The sequence below is a fragment of the Bombus vancouverensis genome, chromosome 11 (assembly GCF_051014615.1).
Source record: "Bombus vancouverensis nearcticus chromosome 11, iyBomVanc1_principal, whole genome shotgun sequence".
Classification (NCBI taxonomy): domain Eukaryota; kingdom Metazoa; phylum Arthropoda; class Insecta; order Hymenoptera; family Apidae; genus Bombus; species Bombus vancouverensis.
In genome coordinates, this window is record NC_134921.1 from 2,698,396 (window position 1) to 2,720,964 (window position 22,569).

The following is a 22,569-nucleotide window of genomic DNA, read 5'->3' on the forward strand; positions in this document are numbered from 1 at the left end:
AAGTGATACACGAAATACGTTGCGATTAGGCGCCAATGACGTCAGACAAGAGTCGCGGAGCCGCACTGATATGTATATATATCAGTGCGGAACCGTGTAAGTCGCAAGAGGAATTCGTTTGTGGAGTTTGCGGTGCGTTTACCGACGCGATGTCGTCGTTGTATTGGTGATATTACGGTTGGTGATTGTAATCGTAGTAGTAACAACAGCACTATATGTCTAAGTAGTATTGGTGCTGGCAAGAGTTGTGTAGTGAGTTCGGTATCAGTATTACCGAGCAGAAAAGTGGTGGGGCTAAAGGAGAACCCGTGTGGAATTGCTGCGTGGTCCGTCGTGGTAGCCAATTATATTTTCTACGTGTATGCTACGCGGGCAATGACTAACTGCTCACCGTTAAGTGTGTTAGTAGGAGATATCGTCGACGGACCCGTTTCTGCGTTGGTGTTACCGTCTACGTCAGCACCGGTCGGATGGGATTTGCATAGCAAACAGATTGACGCGCTGGTAAGTGGATAACGAGAGAGGAGTCGCGACTCTGTGTCCCACCGCATACCAAAGAGAAAAGGATAGTGCGCGTATAAGTCCCTCTGTGTTGTTCTCGTGCTTCTGGAGTAACAAGTGAGCGGCGAAACGGCGTTGCCATGACGACAGGTGAACCATGAGCTACTCCTCTCTCTTTCTACCAATATCTCTCTCTTTCTCTCTCTCTCTCTCTCTCTCGCTTCTTCTCCCGTCTTTCCATTCCGAGAATCTTTCTTTTTCTACCCCTCACTATAGGCTTTCTCTTTTTCTCTCTCTCGTGAGGGCGCGCGCGCGCACGTGTATGAATCCTTTCCTCTCTTGGAATCTCTTATTTGCTCTCTTTCTCTTCCTCCATCTCTATCTTCGTTCGTGTTCCTCTTTCCTTGTAACCTCCCTTTGCCGTCAATCTTAGAATCTGTCCCTCTCTTTCTATCTTTCCTCTTTTCCTATCTTTCTTTCTCTCGTTCTTTGGCCGATTCTCGCAATTGTCCCCCTTCTCGTCTCTGACCCCGTATACTCGTAAGATACGGTGCGACAACAGGAGGTCGTCTGTCTTCTTTCTTCCTAGCATAAACCGCATTTATCTACCTGTCTCCGCTTCGCGGCCTTTCTTCCCCTCCTGTTTTTCCGTCCTTCTCTTTGTTCGCGCTCCGTTTCTTTCTTTTTCCTCAACGGTCTTCTCTCGTACGTATTTCCCCACTCCTCGAAGGAGCCGTGTAATCTCTCGTGCTAGCTCGCACTCGCTTACGCTTGGAGAACGCTCGGTTAACGCCGTTGTAGCATGCCTAACGCGTAGGCCGCACGATATTCCAAGTACGCTTGGCTATTTTCATGCTACGCCAGAAAGACACCTAGCGACGCGCCACGCTTGTAGGTGACACGACTGATCTCCGACCGCTGTATAAAGTCGAAACCAGATCGAACCGACCAACTGGAATTCTTTAGTTATCTAGCCTGCTAGGTTATAGAAAACATAATTTTTTCTTTTTTATATTTTTTAATTCTGTTATAAATAACTATACCTCCAAGCCATTATTTAAGGAAACGTTGACGCAAAAATAAATTAATCACTTTATTTGGATAAGAGACGTGTAAAAGCGATAATTTCTGATTCAACTACAGTGTATACATACATAGATTTTCACAAGTCGAATTTAAGTCATCACACACGAGCATACATACATAAAATAAATCGTTAACATTAAAATTTACCGAGAGATTCCTTACAATAAATCGTATGTTATTAAAGCAAGAGGGAAGCCTTCTTCTCGCCAGCCTGATATCCTCGACGCAAATGTTATGTATAGGGTGGGACAGAAATAACAGTACAACTGGAAAGACAGAGATTCTATATAAAGAAAATAAGTAAATAATATGGTATGACGTTTTTTCCAGATATAATTTTGAAAATTTGTTGGATACGCAATCACCTATCATGCTATTCCGTTGTGACTGTATGCATTCGAGCTAACATTTATGAATAATGGCAGTGTAGACAGAGAATAGGTTTTAACAAATTCTTCGTTACTCTATATTATATGTATCATACATAGGTTGCGTAATAGAAGACATTTCTCCACGAGGTGTGAATGTCATTCTACGTATTTTTTTTAGTATTTTTGATGAAAAAATTTATCAAAGAATGAAACGAAGATAGACAAATAACACGAGGTTATTTTATCAAATAGTACATAACGAACGTGATGTTACAATCATCGCTAACAAATTATTCAAGTAAGAGAAATGCATGCGTTACACGCACGAAGTTCTATATCCTGTTAAAAGAATTCAATTGCTTTATTTTGATAATTGTTATCTGTTATATCGAATCGACAAAGTTTAAGTTATGTTATAACTAACTATGTTATAAATAGCTGTTAATTATTAGTTACTTCAATGGAATCCCGGTGGTGTTTTCGATACCCATGTTTTCAAGAAGTTTCGAAAAAGAATTCGAGGAAATTGGGAAGACAGCTGCGGAGTGTTAACCCAGATTCAAATTCTATGATGATTTCACATACCATTGGTAGTTTGAGAAATTTTCATTTGAAAGAAGCTTTATTTACAATAAAAGTGTGAAAATTTATTCGTTATAATGTATTGATTTTATATAGAGCAAGTCAATTGAATAATTAATATAATATAGAAAGAATTATATAGCATATTAGTTATTTTTGATTATAATATACTTCAAATAAATATATTTCATTTAACGCTAACCTTACCAAGCCCGGTCAAATGACCGATTTCGAAATTTAATTTAAAGTTGTACATACATTGTTATTTCTTTCGTTCATCTAACTTTGTGTAAATTCTTATATTATATGATTAATCAATTTCTACATTTTTGAAACCGGTCATTTGACCGGGCCTGGTAAGGCTAGTGTTAAATGGATCGACGTGGTATAATGATTTCCTCTTGTCTTAAAAATTTTAGTGCTTAAATTCAAATTCAGTTGTAAAGGATAGAAAGAGAGACACGTTATTATGTACATAGAAAAAATGAATAGCACACGGGTCCCAGTAGAAGAAAGATGTTACGAATACTCGTTTAAACCATCTGATTAAAATACGTAACTATTGCACCCAGTCAATGTTGACAGAACGATTAAATTTATTCGATTCACTTGTCAAAACTTTAATAGCCGAGAGATCGTTGTCGTAAATCTGGTAAACTTGGTTACATTCGTTCATTGATACCATAAAGTGTTTACGGCCTTGTAATAAGCTTAAACCCCTGCCGTATAATATTGAATGAGACTCGTGGAAAGAGGAATGAAAATCACAAGTCAGACTCGTATGGAATCCGGAATAAACATGAAAATGGTCAAATAGATTCATAACACAGATTGCGGACCAAAACATACTCCCCCCCCCCCTCAGTAAAGGAAGATCAAGAGAACGACCCGAAGTTTGTTTGCCCCAGTGTGTAAACGATTTTGTTACTGACTACGGCACGTACGGGCCCAAATTAAATCGTACGAAAAGGGGTTGAAAGTATATGGAATTTTCTAGCAGATAAAAATTTCTCGGTGCGATATTGTAAATAGTCCATTAGCAACGACGGTGGTACAAAGGGCGGTTGTAGACGGGTTGACTAAGTAGTCGACTAGCGAGAAATTTTAATATGTCGCTTTGTGTAAGTGCAAATTTGGTTGACTGATATAGTCGACGATCGACTTTATTTTTCGAGTAATTTTCGTGTATGAACACCAAATTTTGTTGTGTAGGTTAGTAAAACCTAGTCATGTTCAGTCGACCATGGAATTTAACTTTTTAGATTTTCTGGTCGACTAGGGTTCTTTATCTGGCACTCCTTGCTAGCCGACCGCTTAGTCGACCCGCCTGTACCCATCCAAAGGGGTCGACCATTTCCCCGTAAGAGAACACGTGTTTTTATGTTTTTTTAATGATATTGATAATTGCCGAAAGTTCGACGATCATTATTCGAATTCGAATTTACTTATCAGACAGTAAATAAATATACTTATTAAAGCATGTGTATGCCAGTTGCTTTTATTCGTTGCATGAAAATTTCTCCCGCTTTCCTCGTTACAAAAGCGTCGAATGCATTCATTTTTCTCGTCGAAACTACTTTCGATCTTGCAACTTTAACGGCTTCAACGAACCGACACAATTCTTATTCCAGCCTTTTAATTTGAAATTATATTATGCGAGTAAAATTTTCTCGCATCAGAACACAAAGTACTGATTTTATCTAGTGATTTCCGTTCTCATCTTCTGTATTTTCCTTTCAACGAATATTATCTTTTTTGGCGCAAAGGATCTTAATTGAATGAAAATAATTATCAGAGCTCGCACGCCGAGCAGTTGATATAAACTTAACCTTTTCTATTCTACGAATGCTTCTATATGCGTTCAGTAAAATCATAGTTTTCTCGACAGAATACATACTTACATGTATGAAAGAAAATCTCATAGTCGTTGCCTATGAACGCTTGAACGCGTCAAACATGGTCGATAAGCCTATTTTTTGAGTAAAAATTTGCGTTACAACTGAATTTTCTTTGGAAAGTGGAAAATTTAATGCTTTTTTTTACACTTTGTGGATTTATGTTGTAATTAGTATCTGCATATTCAAATTGTTTTATTTGCGTTAAACAGATATCTATCCAGATCACGAACATGCCTCCTATGCGTTTTGAATATTCTGTCTGTGTTGATGTATGGTATAAAAAGAAATGCATATCGCAAAGCTTAATATTGCTATTATACTATTTAATGTCTTTTAATATGCTATTTGTACACTTTGGAAAGACTTTCATCGCGGACGGAGCAAGACTCTAATATAAAAAATCAATCGTCAAAGTACTTCTCGTTATCGCAACAAGATTATTATTTCGTTGATTTATTTAAATTTCTTAAAGGAATTGTATAATTTTAGACGCCTTTCCACGGCATTCACCTGTACACTTGTACGCTTGTACACACATACTTTGATTGAATATAAATGATCACAATAAAAAAGAACCGTTGCACTATCATTTGATCGTTCCTGAATCTGCAAGCTAAGAATAGATTCAATAGAGGAAATGAATTGAATGGGAGTTTACTGAAGAAAAAGCATGTTTTGATTCTACATTACCAGTCTCGTTTGTCTCTATTAATGTTTTATTTTAAGAAAATACATGAAGCAAATTATTTAATACAGAAATCTTATAGAAAAATCCGTTCCAAAATTTTAACGATAACTACTTCTTGTAGTCTATAAACATATGAAAGTGTTTATAGACAAGAAGTAGTTATCGTTAAAATTATGTGTTATGCATATAGTGCACGCTATTCAATTTTTAATGAATTGCCCGAAAGTTTTGGAACATTAATGTAATAAAAGAGAAGTTGGAGACATGCGCTTAAAATTTGTGTTGATTCTGATAAAACCGATCGAAAACCATACACCATACCAGTGATAACGACGTATTTTTCGATGTGATATTGTATTTTGCTGCAGGTTGAGATTAGATTAATCGTCGTCGTTTAGCCACCGCGTAATTCATATTTCAGATATCAATAAATCTGCTTCCCTCTCTTGTAAAAAACACTGATGAATCCGATTTTTTTACTTGGAACTGACACGTAAAAGTGAATTTGAGGAAGGTCCCTTTTCTTTTTTCGTTAAAATAAATTAATCCTAGGTATTGGCGGTAAAATTATATTAACGTCAAAAAGCTGAAATTTCGTTTGTCGCTCATTCCCATATCAAAGAGGTTTGATAAGTTGTTTTATTATTGCTGTAACATGCACGAGAGTAAATTTCCCGATATTAATATCAAGTTATAAATACCTGAATCACTCATAGAATCTTTAGATTATAGTTTTTATGTTGAATTGAATGTTAATAAAATTTCGAAAAATGTGGATTAAACAATAGGAAGAAAATATTCGAATTAATAGAGAAGAAGGCTTTACCGTTTTAATGTTGTAATCCATTTCATAAATCATTTTAGATTAAATGAGATACAGCAATAAGAGATGTTTTTCATCACTATAATAACGAGTGAACTATTCACAAAAAGCGCACGATTCTTGATTACGAATGTTCCGTGATACACCGCGCGTAGGATTCATGACCTAATCACCCATTCACAAGTAGTATTCCGTCATTACCGTGCATTGAATACTGTTAAGTTGCGCAGAAACTAAAATATTCACGTGAAATTCATTAATTGATAACTATAATTTATCAATTGGCAATTTATGCGTTTTATTTTGATGAGTTTTATAAATGTACATATTTCATGACTTGGGAAATGTAGATTTAAAATGCAAAAATATGATACTTAAACATTTGATGGTAATGGTTGTAGCGTGAATGAATTTTCCTGGCAAGCCTGACGTCCTTCTTTTTTTATCCTCCTTATTGTAATAAGTTATTTTTGTTGACGTTCACATTACACTGATATGAAATATTTTGAGGTTGAATATTTGTACAAAGTGATCGTGACTTACGAATACGAGAACCAAAGTTTTACGTGATATAGTCGCATCTGGAAAAGAAATAGTTCTATAAGATCAACAATAGAAATAAAAATACAATATTCTTATTGTAATTAGAAAATTTATTCTTTGATGTCTTCTTGATGTTTGTATATCATATGTATAGTTTAGGTATAGTTTACATATGTTTATATATTATTGTATGAAATAACGGTGTTCTGGAAAATAATTTTATTATTCTTTATTATAAAATGTTACAAACATTTCGTAATAATTTTATAAAACAGTGGAAATTGTTTCCACCGAGGAATATGTGAAACGAAAACCTCGCTTTATTTTTAGGCTACGCTTTATCTTTGGAGCATCTTCAGCGTTTAATAGTAATCTGCCAGCATACTTGAGTATCGTTTATCCATTGTGGAAATTTCCTGGTAAAACCACTCTCTGTGATGATCACTTATGACATTTACGGTCCCAGGAAAACATAAAGATACTCATACATAAGTCCGGAAAGATTCTGCATAGTAGCATGCGCTTTGCAATACTCTTTAATGATGTTAATTCTCGACAAATTTGTCTTCAAGTTACTTTTGAATAGTAACTGAGCTTCAATAAGAAATTTTATTTTCTTATTCTTCCTTTTCTTTGTGTTAAAAATGTAGTATTAAGCAATTTATTAATATAGCGTACCTAACGTTGAACAATAGCGCTTGATAAATCACACAATCTCTGTGTGAGATTATCGATACAAATGTGTACGATCAAATCAAAATATCATTTATGGGAAACTCGAAAGTGTAAAATTGCACAAAAAGCACGTGATATAACATAAAATACATAAAATATCCAAAGTGTAGTGTCTTTTTACATTTCATAGGTAATATATATACATAGTATATAGGTAAAATAGGTTTTATTTTTCGTAGTATATTCTCAAAAATGTGAATTTGCATAAAAATCCGCAATCTAGTGATGATATAATGATTTGGAAAAATATAAAATCAACGCAATATTCCATTCGAAAAACTGTGTTTAATTGAAAAGAAATCGGGCGTTAACACGAGCAGTTGAAATAAAAATAAAGCGATTCGCGCAAATCGTGAAAGTGGCGCATTCCAAGCTACGTTAGAAACCAGAGGCAGAGAATGTTGGTAATAATAGGTAGGGAGGTGATCGGTGGCTGTTAAAAACAACGGGGGATTCCGCGGACACACGGCCGTGAACGGCCTAGGGCACGTAGACGACGCACGGGGTGCGTGACCTAATCACCCGTTCACCGCTCTATCGGTGCGGTGCGGTGCGGTGCGGTGCGGTGCGGTGCGGTGCGGTGCGGTGTGGTGCGGCGTGGCGTGGCGTGGCGTGGCGTGGCGCAAGTCGAACGACGCGAATCTGCGTCGAGTTTACTGCTTCTCTTCTGAGAACGGCTCGTCGGCGGGGCAGAGCGCGGGGTAACGATCATGGGCGGTAAGCGGCAAGTGCGGAGTGGTGCGCAGCGAGTGGGGAAGTCGGGGTTTCCTCGTGGCTGGCAAGGCGAACGGAGCCGAGTCAAGTCGAGTCTTGTCGACTCACGGAGACACAGCGGGGAACCAGCAACCGTCCTCGTGTGCGCTTGGTGTTGCGAAGACGCTTGCGGGGAGGGTGTTGGCGCTTCGTCAGTCTACAGAGAATGAGTGGGATGTTTTGTTAGACCGTGGGGCGGGGAAGGACGCTTCGTCAGACGAACGAGCCCATTCGCACGCGTGACTCACTTGCTAGCCGCGGGAATCTCCCGTTTCTCTGCCGGTGGCAGCACTGTACGAGTCATTGGCAATGGTGTCTCAATACATTTCGTTACTTTGTTACTCGCAGTTACCAGAATTTACGCATTAACATTTTACCTCGCTTTTTGTAAGTTATACAGATATCGGAATACGAACGTTTTTTCAAATATAGTGTCAAAAATTATATCGATGTCTCGACTACTGACGAAAGAATACGATCGTACCTTTTTATTTGGATATAGGTTACGTGAAAAATAACTTTGACATGTGTATATTAAATGTCGCAATACTTTTATACATTAAGTGTGTATATGCTTCGTTACGTAATGAGAATTTTGCTTTAACGAAATTATTTCGAACTATTATTTCAAAGGAAAAACGGACGCTTATCGTTTGGTAGTAGATATGATTCATTCCAAGCCAGTGCTCTACGTCCAAAAATAGGTTGCAGACTGCTACATGTTCATTTTTTTCTCTTGCTGTAGTGCACTATAAGAGAAAAATCTCTTTATACAAAATTTTTTATATAATTATCTACATGTAGAATTATTGATTATAATTACTATACGAATATTACTTCAGTAATATATGTACACTTTCGTTTACATAGTAAAATCACTTTGTAATTTAATTACAAGTATGTACAATTTCTAAAATATTAATATTTATACAAATAGTTTAATGTATTTATTTAGGAGTAGATCAAATATCAAACGTTTTAAGAATGTTGATTGTCCACTTGATTTTAATCTTTTATATTGCAAGTTTTTAACAATTATAATTTTAATAATTATAATTTTCTATAATCTTTTGATAATTGAGTTTTTGGGTTTAATAGCTTGCAGGACTGAAAGAATATCCTTGAAATCTGTGTAATTACATACTTTTTGCCTTTATTATTTATTATTTCCAATATGTTTCCATCTTACATTTTTCTTGGAATTTAGCATCGATTAGATTATTATCATAGACTAGACTGTTATAAATTTGACGAGTTATACAAATGAGAATAATTAACAAACTAATGAGTTAGTGCTCTTGTATAGGTTTGATCACCTACGGTGTTGCAAACCGTTTTCCGATATACCGATATAAATAAACGAGCGAATTGACGAGCGAGAGAGTTTATCAAGCGAGAGAGTTTAGCAATCGAAGATATCAACGCATCAAGGTGTATACGAAGTTTCTCGACACACGCGCGTATTTATCACGATTAATATTAGACCAGGACTCGTGCTTTGTATCAAGGCATTACAAATAAAGTGCTCACGACACTTAGAATATTATATCGATATTTGAACTACCTCATCCTCTACACATCCATGGATTCTTAGATTTATTAAATCATTTGTGAAGATTGTTTTAAATATTTGATAACATTGAAGAAATAACTGATGCGCAGTGTTCTTATCCTTATATTTTACTTGTCGCGCTAAGAATAGTCGTCACTCTATGTTTTACATAACTTTAGAAGAAAGATCTATTATCGTCCGAGAAAATTACAAAACAGTAACGTCACGTTCAATCTGTGTGTTCTCCAATTTTGCTTTAAACCTCTTACGCATATCGAGTCTAAACGTCTAACAAAGTGAGTTGGAGTACCATCATGTGAAAACCATATATAACGTATCGTTAAAAATTCACAAATAATTTTCGATTTTCTATCAAACGTCAAACAGGAGTCTTAGTTTTCTATGCATATTATTACTGTGTTTGCATTATAAAATTTGTATGATCTTCCGGTAGTAGTGTAAATGTTTTAACTCTGAGAATTAACTGCCTGGGATATAAAATGTTTTGTTTTATAGCGATAAAGCGAAGTGTCAAACGAGAAGAACGTTTACTCTTATATAGAATTCGCTTAAAAAATAAATTTATTTATATAATTTCATAGAACAATAACACATATGATGATGAAGTTTAGAAGATAATAAACATCTCTGCATATGTCCTAATTGATCCTTCGTTTGCGATCCGAGGATTGGTTGCAATGAGGCACAGGTCTTATTCTGTTTCGTTGCTTCGAACCTGTGATGAACTGAATAAACCGATTCGAGATACGCAGGTGGTCTGCCAAATGTTCTTCAAGAAAAGAGTTCGTATATGATTGAAATCGCATTGTTTACTTTTGTAAAAGTATCAGGAATATTTAACATTTTTAAAAGTATCAAAAAGAATTAATCTCAGAGAGTTATTAATAAAACATTAATTAATTAAGTTAAGTTAAGTCGTCAAGGTTTGTTCCAAGAAGTTGCGGCTCATTGTCAGTTATATAATTTCCAGTATTTTCACACCATACGCTTACTTGAACAATAGCGTTAAGATATATATATCAACTCGCTTCCTAACGGGGACTTTTTTTAGTATTTAAAGCATAGCTTGGCAGGAAAGGAAAGCAGTAATAAAAATGAATTATCTCTTTGTGATATATTTGATACGTTTCCTATGGATATTTGTGTTATATTCTATTATCTTGTTTGAAATCTCTTTATCGTATAATTTCCGAAGGTCGAGCTGAAGTTTAACAGCTGATCAGTAATTACATACACATTGACATTTATCTTGGTATCGGGTAACATCTAAAAATTCGCTTACTTACATTTATTATGCCAAACAACTTATCTGTAAAGAAAGTTTGTGAGTACTTACTAAAATTAAGTATTCATGTCTCTAGAAGATTTAGAACAGCAGAGAGATAAAAGAGTATTTCAAGTTCTAACGTTGTAAGCTTTTAAAATATCAACTGAATTGAATTGATTTTGAATTTGAATTGAATTTGAAATTGAATTGAATTGAATTGAATTTTTCATCGTAACTCTACACAGAAGGTTCAAATACATGTAATGAAGTTTGATAGGAACTATTCGAATGAAAAAAGTGAATAAAGAAAAATGTGGTAATTTCGAAGATAGAGCGTAATACATATTTTCTTCTTCTTTTTCCATTGTTTAACGTCGCAACGACAACACAGTCATTGGCGACAGTTTTGCGTATAAGGTAATACATATTTTATGCGGTCCATCTTGTGTAGTTTCTCTGTAATTTAGGAAGTAAAGAAATCTATTTTATATATGGAATTGTGATCTGTATGAAAACTTTCGGCACACTGAATAACACGATATCGATGTTCAACATTTACGAAAGATACGCGAAGTTAAATATTTTTATACAATGCCTTTTTATATATTTCAAGTTGCAACTAAATATAAAGGAAAGAACTTAAAATACTAGGATTGTATATAACTTGTAGACATCGTACAAATTGTTTGACGATATCGTTAAGATATTATTAGTACGATAAGGAAGTCATTCGTCAAATAATTGTAAAATATCGTGTATGTAATTTCTTACGAGGGTATTTTAAACGTTATCGCTCAAGGTTGGCAATCTTTATATTTTGTAATGTTTATATGCGTATATGAAATTTGTGTTCATGCAATTATACAGATAACTTGTTCGTTCAAAGTGCTCTAGAAAACCGTTGCATGTGACAAATTTAAGATTTACTATCATTTCTGATTGTTACTTGATTGTCATTGAACTGTTCCAACTTTTAATAACATCATCCCTGCGTCCCTATTTATCATTCGTGTGTCCCGCTTTTTTAACCTTTAACCCCTTAACGGTTCACCGTTGAGGGTGACTGAAGAGATTTTATTCCGATTATAACGTTGTGTACCAATCAGCGCGCAACTTCTGTGGCAATGTAACGATAAGTTGTTAGATGGAAATTTTTGTATATCAAAAAATAATAAGTCGATTATTCTGAAAGATGTATCAAAGATGTACAGAATATGCAATAATTTTATTTTTAGAAACAGGAAAATATCTTCTTCGTTTAATATTGGAAAGTAGTTTATTGCTTCATTAAGTACATCAGTTTGTATTTTATAATACGTGCAATCAATTGTTATCATATTATGTGCATTGTATAATATGTATTGTATTATACAGTCAATAGTTTATAGTTTAATTATATATAGTGAGCAATAGTACTTATTACTTGTTGTATCTTTTAAATTGATTTCATTTAAATTGATTTTAAGTAAATTAAAACATGTTTTTTAAATGTTCATTATGTTCTTGAATTTTAGAAGAATTCATGGCAGATGAGTATAATGAGTTAATTAAGTAATTACTAATATATATAAATATTACAATTAATAGTAGATATTGATTTGTAATAAAAATGCGGTTAATTCTAAATGCATAGACTAAATTTTCTTTATTCAAGGATCTCATCAAAATATTTGTTTCATAAATTTGTATGACTGATTGTTAAAATATTTACAGTTCGTTGCGAATTTCTCAAGTCCATATCTCTTTAACAAAAAAAGGAGTTATTCGAGGAATATTACGTGCACTTTCATTAGCTAGATAACTTGAATTAATGAGCTGATTGTAATTAAACGAAAATTTCAGTATGACTTTTTGTGATAATAATAAAAATAATAAATAGGCATTATTGTCTTTGACTGTTATTGGAATACCTACTAACCTGCTAGTGAAAAGTCGTTTATACTTCCCCAAAGCATTCCTATAACATTTTCGAGTAAAATTTTTGCTTTAGGAAAGTGCCGCTATAAGAATTTGATTTCGTTTTAGTTTTGTTAAATAAATATCCTAAAACAATGATAATAGTTTAGATTCGTTTATATTCTACTATGCAACCGCGTTTTATAATTGAATGCTCGAGCATTTGACCAATTATGACATGACCGAGTTCTTTATTCGGTCGAAGTTAAAGTTTGATTTGTCGGTTAAATCATGCGTCTGCTCCTGAACACATTACACATATCAATTATTTATAATATTCACGTATATTTAAATCTGTCTAGTAATGTAATTTACAATTACGTAATAAAAAATAACGTTTATTTTAATGTTTTCTAAATTTAATAAAATGATTTTCTAGAGTATATCTTACAGACGTAGTGTACAAATAATGTACTCGTTCAATCGTTCTCATAGAATCGTATATTCTATATGGAAGATATTTCTTGTAGCAATAACGTTCGTTTTTTCGTATTTCTTTATCTATGAGAAATAAAAAAAGCAAGAGTTTAGAAGAATGTCATCAAATTTTATAATAACATCCATAAAAGACTTTACATCATATACTTAAAGAATAAATTATCCAAACCTAACACGTGAAATTATATCTATTTTCGGTAACTCCGAAGAAAGCAATTGGGACTATATTCTATCGCCCAAGTCGTATCTAAAATATTAATGTTTGTTAAAGTTCCTTTCTGCTGTATGGATTCGTGAAAGATTTACATACGCCAATGTATAAATGCGTTCAAATTTCATCTTCCTAATTTGTACAATATTTCACATGCGATTCTGCTTATTAATGCTATTTTACATGCAATGAAAGTGCATATTCAGGAAATGACTTCATTCTTTATAACATAATATCATAAAATTTGTTTTCATCGCGTAGTTTTGTGTCGTTTTCGCTTCTGCTTTCGCTCCTGTTTTCGGGCACAAAAGAAATGATTCAGAATACTTTGATATTACAAATTACGAATATACGATGTATTATGCTCATTATTGATTGCCCTTTAAAAATTAGCCTTCTGTACACCATTCAAAAAATAGTTATCATCAAATTAAAATTGAAAAGAAATTGACATCAGCGTTTCACCATCACCGACATCAGTCGTTTGATCGATTTGTAAATGGAATATGATTGCCCACGATTTGTCTACGTTTGTGCAACCGTAATTTTGGTTTGTTCGTTTTTCAGATAAAAGTTACGATCAAGACATTTTGCTTGGACAAACATGGACAAATCGTAGGCAAAGGAATACTCTGTTTTCAATAAAAGTTTGCGCTTGAGAGTGTCGACTTTACAAACCTTGGATTGACACGATAACCAGGTCTAAATGTAGATTTATACCATACGGCACGGGACGTCACTTAACGGCAACGTCACGTACCGGTCGATGACGGATAGTGTGAAGTTTTAGTGTTTAATACCGATGCTGGTATCTTTCCGTACGTAACGTGTCGGAACGGATCCGCTACGCTATATGTGAACAGTCCTATCTGACTATTCATAAGAATGAATGTCAGAATGAAACCGACCCGTGTCGAAATGTATAATGTAAATCCATTTGACATTTTTTCGAAAAGGTGATTTCCTTATCTTCAAATCATTAATGACAAAATTATCATATTTTTACATGTATGATCTCTTTTCCGGTTGTACTACTGTCCAACCCGCCTAATACGCATACACGTATGCGAAATCTCATAACATTTTTTTTAACGATGTCTTGCTTTCAATAAGATTTAATTTTATAAAATTATATTTCCTACATGTTTCTCCTTTACGTATTTCAATTATATTCAAATCGGTCATATCAATGTGATTTTAATGATCTGTGTGAAATATATCAAATGCTTGTGAGATATTTGATAGTTCCGCATGTAAATATACAGGGTGGTTGGTAACTGGTGGTACAAGCGGAAAGGGGGTGATTCTACGCGAAAAAAGAAGTCGAAAATATAGAATAAAAATTTTTCGTTTGAGGCTTTGTTTTCGAGAAAATCGACTTTGAATTTTCGCCCGGTACGCGTGCACTTATCACGTCTCGTTATAACGGATCTCACTGTAGATTTTTAAAAAAATTTAAAAAAGAAAAAAAATTTTTTTTATTCTATATTTTCGACTTCTTTTTTCGCGTAGAATCACCCCCTTTCCGCTTGTACCACCAGTTACCAATGACCCTGTATATATCTAATATAAATCACTATATGTACTATAGTAGCAGTATATAATCAGTACCAATAATATTATATAATAAATCGGTATTATAATCAAACGTTAATGTAAAATCGAAAAGTTTGTAGTATATTGTCAATAATAAGACTAATATGTTGCTGGCTCCATTCCAAATCGTTTGTTATTTAGCAATTTATACATGCTTTCATTTTCAGATGTATGTCACTTGTTTGTAAATTTTTAATACGCAGATCTGCATCTTAATAGATATATGTATCTTTCTTTTTTTACGCTATTCTTTATTAGAAAGTTCGTCACTTATGTACCTACCTTTAGCGCGTAATTACAAAAAAAGAAAAGAAGAAGAAGAAACATAAAATTTATGGAGGTTGCCGCGCTTTAGTAAAGTAGATTGTAAGCAATAGTTATTACGTATATCCTTTTACTTCTCGATTCTTAATTAGTCGATTAATTTAATTAGTTGCCTTTAAAAAAATGTTTAATTTAGAGTAAAGATTGCATTTCCTCAAAGATTTTATCGTATCTTTCTAAAAATTAATATATATATAAAGAAAGAAGAAAACGTTATTGTATTGAAAAAGACCTTGGGATTATTGCTACTGCTTAAATTAAGAGTGCCGAATAAAACTGTAACCTTGATTTATTTACAATGCTTGAAGATAATCTATCGCATAGTTTAATATTCTATGTCTAAATTAGTTTCTTCATTAGTATGGATGTGTCTGTAATACACGATATGCGATATACACTATTGATAAAACATGTGCATGAATTTTATCATGTATCTGATGCATGATCCCGAGCTACAGATAAACATAATGGGCTGTGTCCTGGAACTTGCGAGCGCTCTTTATTCCTTTTTGCTTAACCTATCAATATTTTGAGGTAAAATTGTTAGAATAGTACATTCTTTTATGTTATTCGTTACAAGCTTTTCAGTTTATTGGTTGCAAGTGAAAATTTTGCAACAACTATAATCTTCAAGGATACAAGATAAATCTCCCCTCTCCCTCATATAAAAATGTTATACCAGTATGATACAGTTTTTGCTTTTCATGTAAATAGTTTTTGAATTTCGTACAATAATATTTCATATTAAAAGCATCCGCATAGTAATGTCTGAAATACGAATGAAATATATTATGCACGAAATAAGAAAGTGGATTAAGACATGATTCATACGCTTTGCCAAAAGAACAAAACGTGACGCTAACACAATATCTCGAATTAATCAGTCTCGCTAAAAATAGATTTGCGAGTGCGTATACTTTTTAGTATACTTTGAACGTTTATGTTACGGTATGTGATAAATAAAGTTAAAAGACATTTTTTGGGATTAGTCTAGAAGGTTTTATTTTATTATATTAATAAATTAATTATGTAACCCCGTTAGTTTTTCTTTTGCTAAAAGAAAGTCGTTTAAGTTTTCGTTTTTACAAAAAGTCTAAAATTTGTTGTTATTGTATAAAAGACAACGAAAGGAAGAAGGAAAACTAGATACTGCATTTTCTATTGTATTATATAAATTATAGTTTCGATTGTATGTTAAATTCTCCTTGCGTGAAACTTCAGACGGTACAATGCGATAGATGAGAGAACTGAATTTTTTATTTCATTTAATAGAATACATTAAAACGTATTCACATGTATGCTTAATATAATGCATATATAACGCTTGTGAATAAATGTTATTTTTGTATAAAGGGGTCAAGGCTTTTGTCGATGTCTTTAATTCTAATATTATGACAAGTCAGTGAAAGATATTAAGCATGTTACATACATCTTGCATGTCAAAATATCAGAATCTCAAGATTATCCCATTTCCCAGAAACATTCACGTATTTCAAGAAACTGTCTTTTGCTTTCATGAATGAAATTGAAATTTTAGTTTTACCTACCTATTACCTCTAACAACTATTATATCAATGTAAAATGTATGTAAAAATTCTTTCTGCTATCTTTCCATTTTCTTCTTTTTTCCTTTGCGAAAATATTACGATTCATCGCGCGCGCGTGCACACTCACATACACAAATTAGAATACAATATGCAATATATAAAATTAGTATCGTATGATCATCATTTTTATACTGATATAATTCGAATTGCATATTTTTGAAGAAACACTAAACGAGTTGTTAAATAACAATTACGCAATTTATAAATTGTAGACGGATTTTATAAAATTTTGTACATATTTAATCTTGAAGGCAATCATTGAGTGAAATGAGGCGAATTTACAATATCATAAATTATATTTCTTAAACGTACGTTTACGTATCTTGCAGATTCCTTGATACGAAAATCAATCGTTTGAACTGATTTCATTAGCATAGGTGGCAATAAGAATGAACCGAAGGAAAAAAGCTTGTTATTTAATTTCCGAACATTAATTTATTTTTATTTCTTTTTCACTCTTGGCAATATCTCGGACCTTTTTAAAAACTATTTTCGAAACTGTAATGGAGTCCCTTGAATTTTCCCAAGAAAGCGAAACCGATTGTGGCTCAAGGTGCAATTATATGACAAATTCAAGTAATGTTCGACAGCCGTTGTACTATCTCTGGCAATAAGATTTCGCAGTAATACTAATAATAAGTTAATTAAAAATACTAAAGTTTTTGAGATGTAACAAATAAATAATAATGTTATGATGTGGGTAAAAATACATAAGAAGGTTAAATCGACGTGATATGATGTAAATACAAAAATAATTGAAGTTTTGGCTATTAACGAAATCAGTACAGTTAACAGACAAAATCTCAGTTGGAAAAATAACAAGCTGGGTGAAGTTGGCACTCCCAAATGCGAATTTTCACGAAAACCAACATTTTTTGTCCAATCAAAATTTTCATTTGCCGACCTTTCAAAAAAAAAAGTTGTCACCAAATAAAAATAAAAAAAATCCGTAGTCAGCGCCACTTGAACCTTTTCGTTGATTTTTAAGCGGGGTATGTTTAACCACGATTTGTCCAGCCAGGATTTTCGTTCGGTCCACTCTTCACAGAAATGTCATTATCAAATGAAAATTGTTAAAAATTAAAAATTTAAGCGCACTCTTTTCGGAGAATGGACAAACGAAAATTTTGGTCGAACAAATGTGAACAAAGGAATACTGTTTGATTTTTGTAGAAATTCATATTTCGGTATTCGAACTTCAGCCAGCCAATATTATACGTGTTGAAAATGTTTATATTTTCAGTTAACTTAGTACTATCGCGTATGCTTGGAAACTTATTGCCAGGGCTATTAAAGGAGTAATGGCAGTCTTTAATATAACTGACACGTCCGGCATAAAACAATTAACGAATTACAAACGCCGGTCAGTGGCTGGCTGGACAATGTACAGTAGCCTGAACAGACTATTCATGGTCCGTAATTGATTGTTTGTCGTGCGACTGACGCTTCATTTCTTGTACTGTACCGTTATCTCGAGTGCAGCCTTCGTGTGTCACTGGTACTCACTGGCCGATTACGTTTTTTTCTCCCTTATCAGTCCCATGCTAATTCTGACATAGTGATTCCACGCTCGCCGTTGTAATTATTAGACTGGAATAATTGCAAGTTGAATGACTCGGACAATGGACAGCTCTATTATTAACGCAACAATCGAACAGTACTAATTGATCATGTTTTCATTGTTACGATTACGATTACTAAGAAAGGGTTACACTCTGCGCTGTCTGTTTCGAACATGCGAAAATCGCTACATATCGCGGTTTTCAGTTTCAGGATTCTTTCAATTTTTTTATTTCAAATATTGCGTTTCAGCAGAGATCGAATGGAACTGTTAACTTTTATGGATAAAAGTTATTCACTGATCGTATAACTTCACTAACTTATTAACTTGCATTAATAAAAAATCCGAAGGTAGAGTTATCTTTAATAATTGTAAGTATAGAATAAGTATAGAAGAGAAATCGTGCTATTTATAAATATGATTGTTTTATTAATGGATTTTATTTAGCTTATTCGTCTGTTTATCTGTCTGTTCGTGTGAAATTTTGCAAGAGCAATTTCATGAAATTTGGAATACGCGCTCATTTCCCATAACGATACATATAATTTCAAAAAATTGGCAATATGTTTGTTGAAAATAATTATCTGATTAGCTAAGGTGAAATCTAAAAATGCCTTTTCATCAACGAATCACAATCATCACCGATCACGACTAAAAAGTAGAAAATAAAATGCACGAATTGGAAAAATCGAGGAAAGATGGTTTTTATTTAAAAATGTAGCAAAAAGGAGAAAATAATTTTCTTAATCAGGTATCATTTGTTACGTTCTATTTAGTTGCCGCGTTCGGTAGCGTTAACTGACGTTTAATGCAACTGGCAATAAGCTCCACTTTCGGCTAACCTGCTATGTGCGGAATACTGGCACGGGAGAAGATTAAAGTTGTTCGAAAGTAAATTAACAGTATGTAATGATTTGTTCAAATCTTACTCGATTTCGATATTGACAATTGACTGACAGACTGACGGACATAAAATTCTTCGGTTGACAAAATGATGATTCTTCGATAGACAAAATAATAACTAACTCTTCGATAGACGAACGGTAAATATTATCACTGACTTCTCTGAGTCATTTACATTTATTTATATCTGTCGGAGATGAAAAAACATCGGGGTCTTTCTTTTGAAAATGTTTGGGAAGATCCCCAACGTTTGTTCAAACTGCCGACTTTGTTTAAATTGTCTTAATATCGTTATAAAAACATAGTTAGGTGAATATAAAAACATAATTAGATAAGTTTTCGCAAGATATAGCTTTTAGCGGCTTTAACTGCCTTTCAAATAAACGTTTTAAATTACCTTGATTTGAAAGAAATTACCAATTTTACATTTGCGCTACGGATCGCGCGGGGTGCGAGATGCGACACATTAAGTAATTAAATGTAATAGTAATACACAGAGAAACCTGTATATATTGAGCATACGCGGTAATCGTCCAATAGGGTATCATTCGATTGTTAAACTCATATTACTAAAAATAAGGACCTGGCGAGCTCGTATCAGTTTAGTTCCAAAGTTTTCAGAATTTTAACACTTTCAAAGACTATCTGTTTGATTAGATAAATCTCGAATTCACGATTTGAGGCAAATATTCTTCCATTCTAAGCTTACGATCATTAGGAAATTGCCTTCCTTGTCTTCGTTAGATATGTCTTCATCCAAAACTTCATCCAAGAGAACGGAAAAGATGTTGGTCGAATTACTGCAATGAGTTTGCCAGGTTCTTAGTTTCAGTAATACGAGTTAAACAATTGAGTGATATCCTATTATATGATTACCGTGCGTACTCAACATGTACAGATTTCCCTGTATATTATTATTACATTCAATTGCTTAATGGTACCTGATTAAGAAAATTATTTCCTTCTTTTTAATACATCTTTAAATAAAAATCATTCTTCTCTACTTTTTAATTTATATATTTGTGTCACTGACAATAAGAGAAAAATTGAAGACAAGAAAAAGCGATTAAGTACATGTATGCTCAGAGTTCAGAATTTAGTTTTACGAGTAATATATTTTACAAATTCTTTACTAATGTCCGCCCTAAGATCACTAGAAACACTCGACTTTGATTTTACGAAAATGAAAGCTTCCTATATATACAAAAACGCATGGAGTAAAAATCTCAATGGAATAGCCTTCATTTTATAACTGTTTTCTAGTTAGTTTTCTAACTAGTCACAAAATTATTGTTATCTCATAATTAATTGGAAGTCTGAACAGTTTCATTCGATTGCTGCTTCCGAGGCATTATGTTGTGATACGTAGCTTTATACAGCGATGATCAAAAAGATATTGGCATAGGTTAGACTTTCCTATTTTTAAGTTTCCATTTAACTTTCGTGTCTAAAATTTCAGCATATCGTTATACGTTGAATGGGTTGTTTATAACTGTAGCTAACTACAATAAAAGTAAATAGTAAAGAATACATAATGAGCTGCTTGTAGGGAAACATAAGATTTCAAGTATAGTAAAACCAATACTTGTGTATATGTGTGAATTAAATATAGAATCATCTCGAGAGCAATATGAAACCAAAGATAAAGAAACTGAAAAATGGGCTAGGATCGATGTAAGTACCGAGGAATTGTAAATGAAACAGGAATTTTTATTACTTGTAACAATTAATTGTCAGGATACAAACTTTTCACGACTTTATCTTCAACGCTTAAATTCCATAAATTTTGCATTCAATTTTAGGAACAAATTAAATAGAGCATCGTAGTTTTTACAGAATTTTACAAGGAAAGTTGGTGCCAATACTTTTGTTCATCGCAATATTTCATTTATTGCGATCTATTCTATGCATCTATTCTATAAACTTAATCATAGTGTACTTTTGCTTTTGCAACTTGTTTCCACTTTACTTCTATTCGATCAACTTAGCCAATGTTGACCTTGTTATACGTGAATGAACTGTGTACGGTTTGCACCACACTATGCTATGTACAGAATCTACGAATCTGTGTAACGAGAACTTAAGAAATGACACTTATTCGTGTATAATAAATAATATAGTTAAACTATAACAGCGAACGAGAAAATGTATGTAATATACAATGGGTGGAACTAACGTTAATATATATCTATGTATGTTGATTTATAGAGAGCCTAAAATCTAAAAAACTACAATTAAATCTAAAAAAATACAATTAATTAATAACAAAGCATTGAACTAGATAACAAAGGACAACAACGTAATACTTACCTTTACTTTGTACACCGGGTTCTTTCGTGTCCAAGTTAGTTTGATAATTTTATCGGTTTCTCGCAAACGAACAGGTAACCCCCCTAAAAAGAGTCGAAGGAGAGACAACTTTGCGTGTCAATTTAGAAGCTTCGGTGATGCTATACGAATTTTTACAAATTTTTACAAAGACTTTTACTCACTGAAAAAGATGTAGGACACAGATGACCGTTTACAGTTTGTGATAACCGTAAAAACGTTCACGGAGTAACGATTAACACTTAAGACACGTCGAAAGGTGGATACGTAAATAAGTTTCCAGTCGCATGACGTTATAAAATTATCGAATTCGGATGTAACCCTTTTGGCAATGAGTACATATTATTATATCAGAACAGAGTTCCCGATGTCTGTTTCCTTTATAATATCTCAGTAATCTGCACCCCCTTCCTTATATAAAATTATTTTTTATAATATAGAAAAACATTAAAAATAAGTATTTCAAGATATAAGTCTAACGTGATAGTTAACTTTTTTTTTATTTAATGCGATGGCTGTACTTGTACGTAGATAACGAGTTTGAAAATTTTGCTTAGAATAATGCGGGCACTTGTACAAATTTATTCTAGTTTTAGCAAATGAATCAAGTCGGTTGTGATGGAAATTTAAGAAAAATATTAAAGCGTCGTTACATTTTCTTCCTTTCGTCAGACTCAAGGATCAGACGTGCAAATTATGTATTAAAATAAATAAATGCTAAAAACGTTCAATTAAAGCTAATCACGGTAATTATGACAGAATACAGTTCGCTTAAAGTGAATCACGAGCAGGAATCCGGGTATTAGAGGTTTGCATAGTTTGAAA

At 33.2% G+C, this 22,569-nt stretch overlaps 1 protein-coding gene across 1 annotated transcript in view; it reads left to right on the forward strand.

Moving 5' to 3' along the window:
* The first annotated feature begins 511 nt into the window (after positions 1 to 511).
* shn (zinc finger protein schnurri) overlaps positions 512 to 22,569 on the forward strand; it is a 71,197-nt gene continuing 49,139 nt past the window's right edge. Inside the window, exon 1 of the mRNA XM_033341779.2 lies at positions 512 to 651. Coding sequence (XP_033197670.1) covers positions 642 to 651 — 10 coding nt within the window. The 5' untranslated portion in view covers positions 512 to 641. The remainder of the gene's footprint in view (positions 652 to 22,569) is intronic.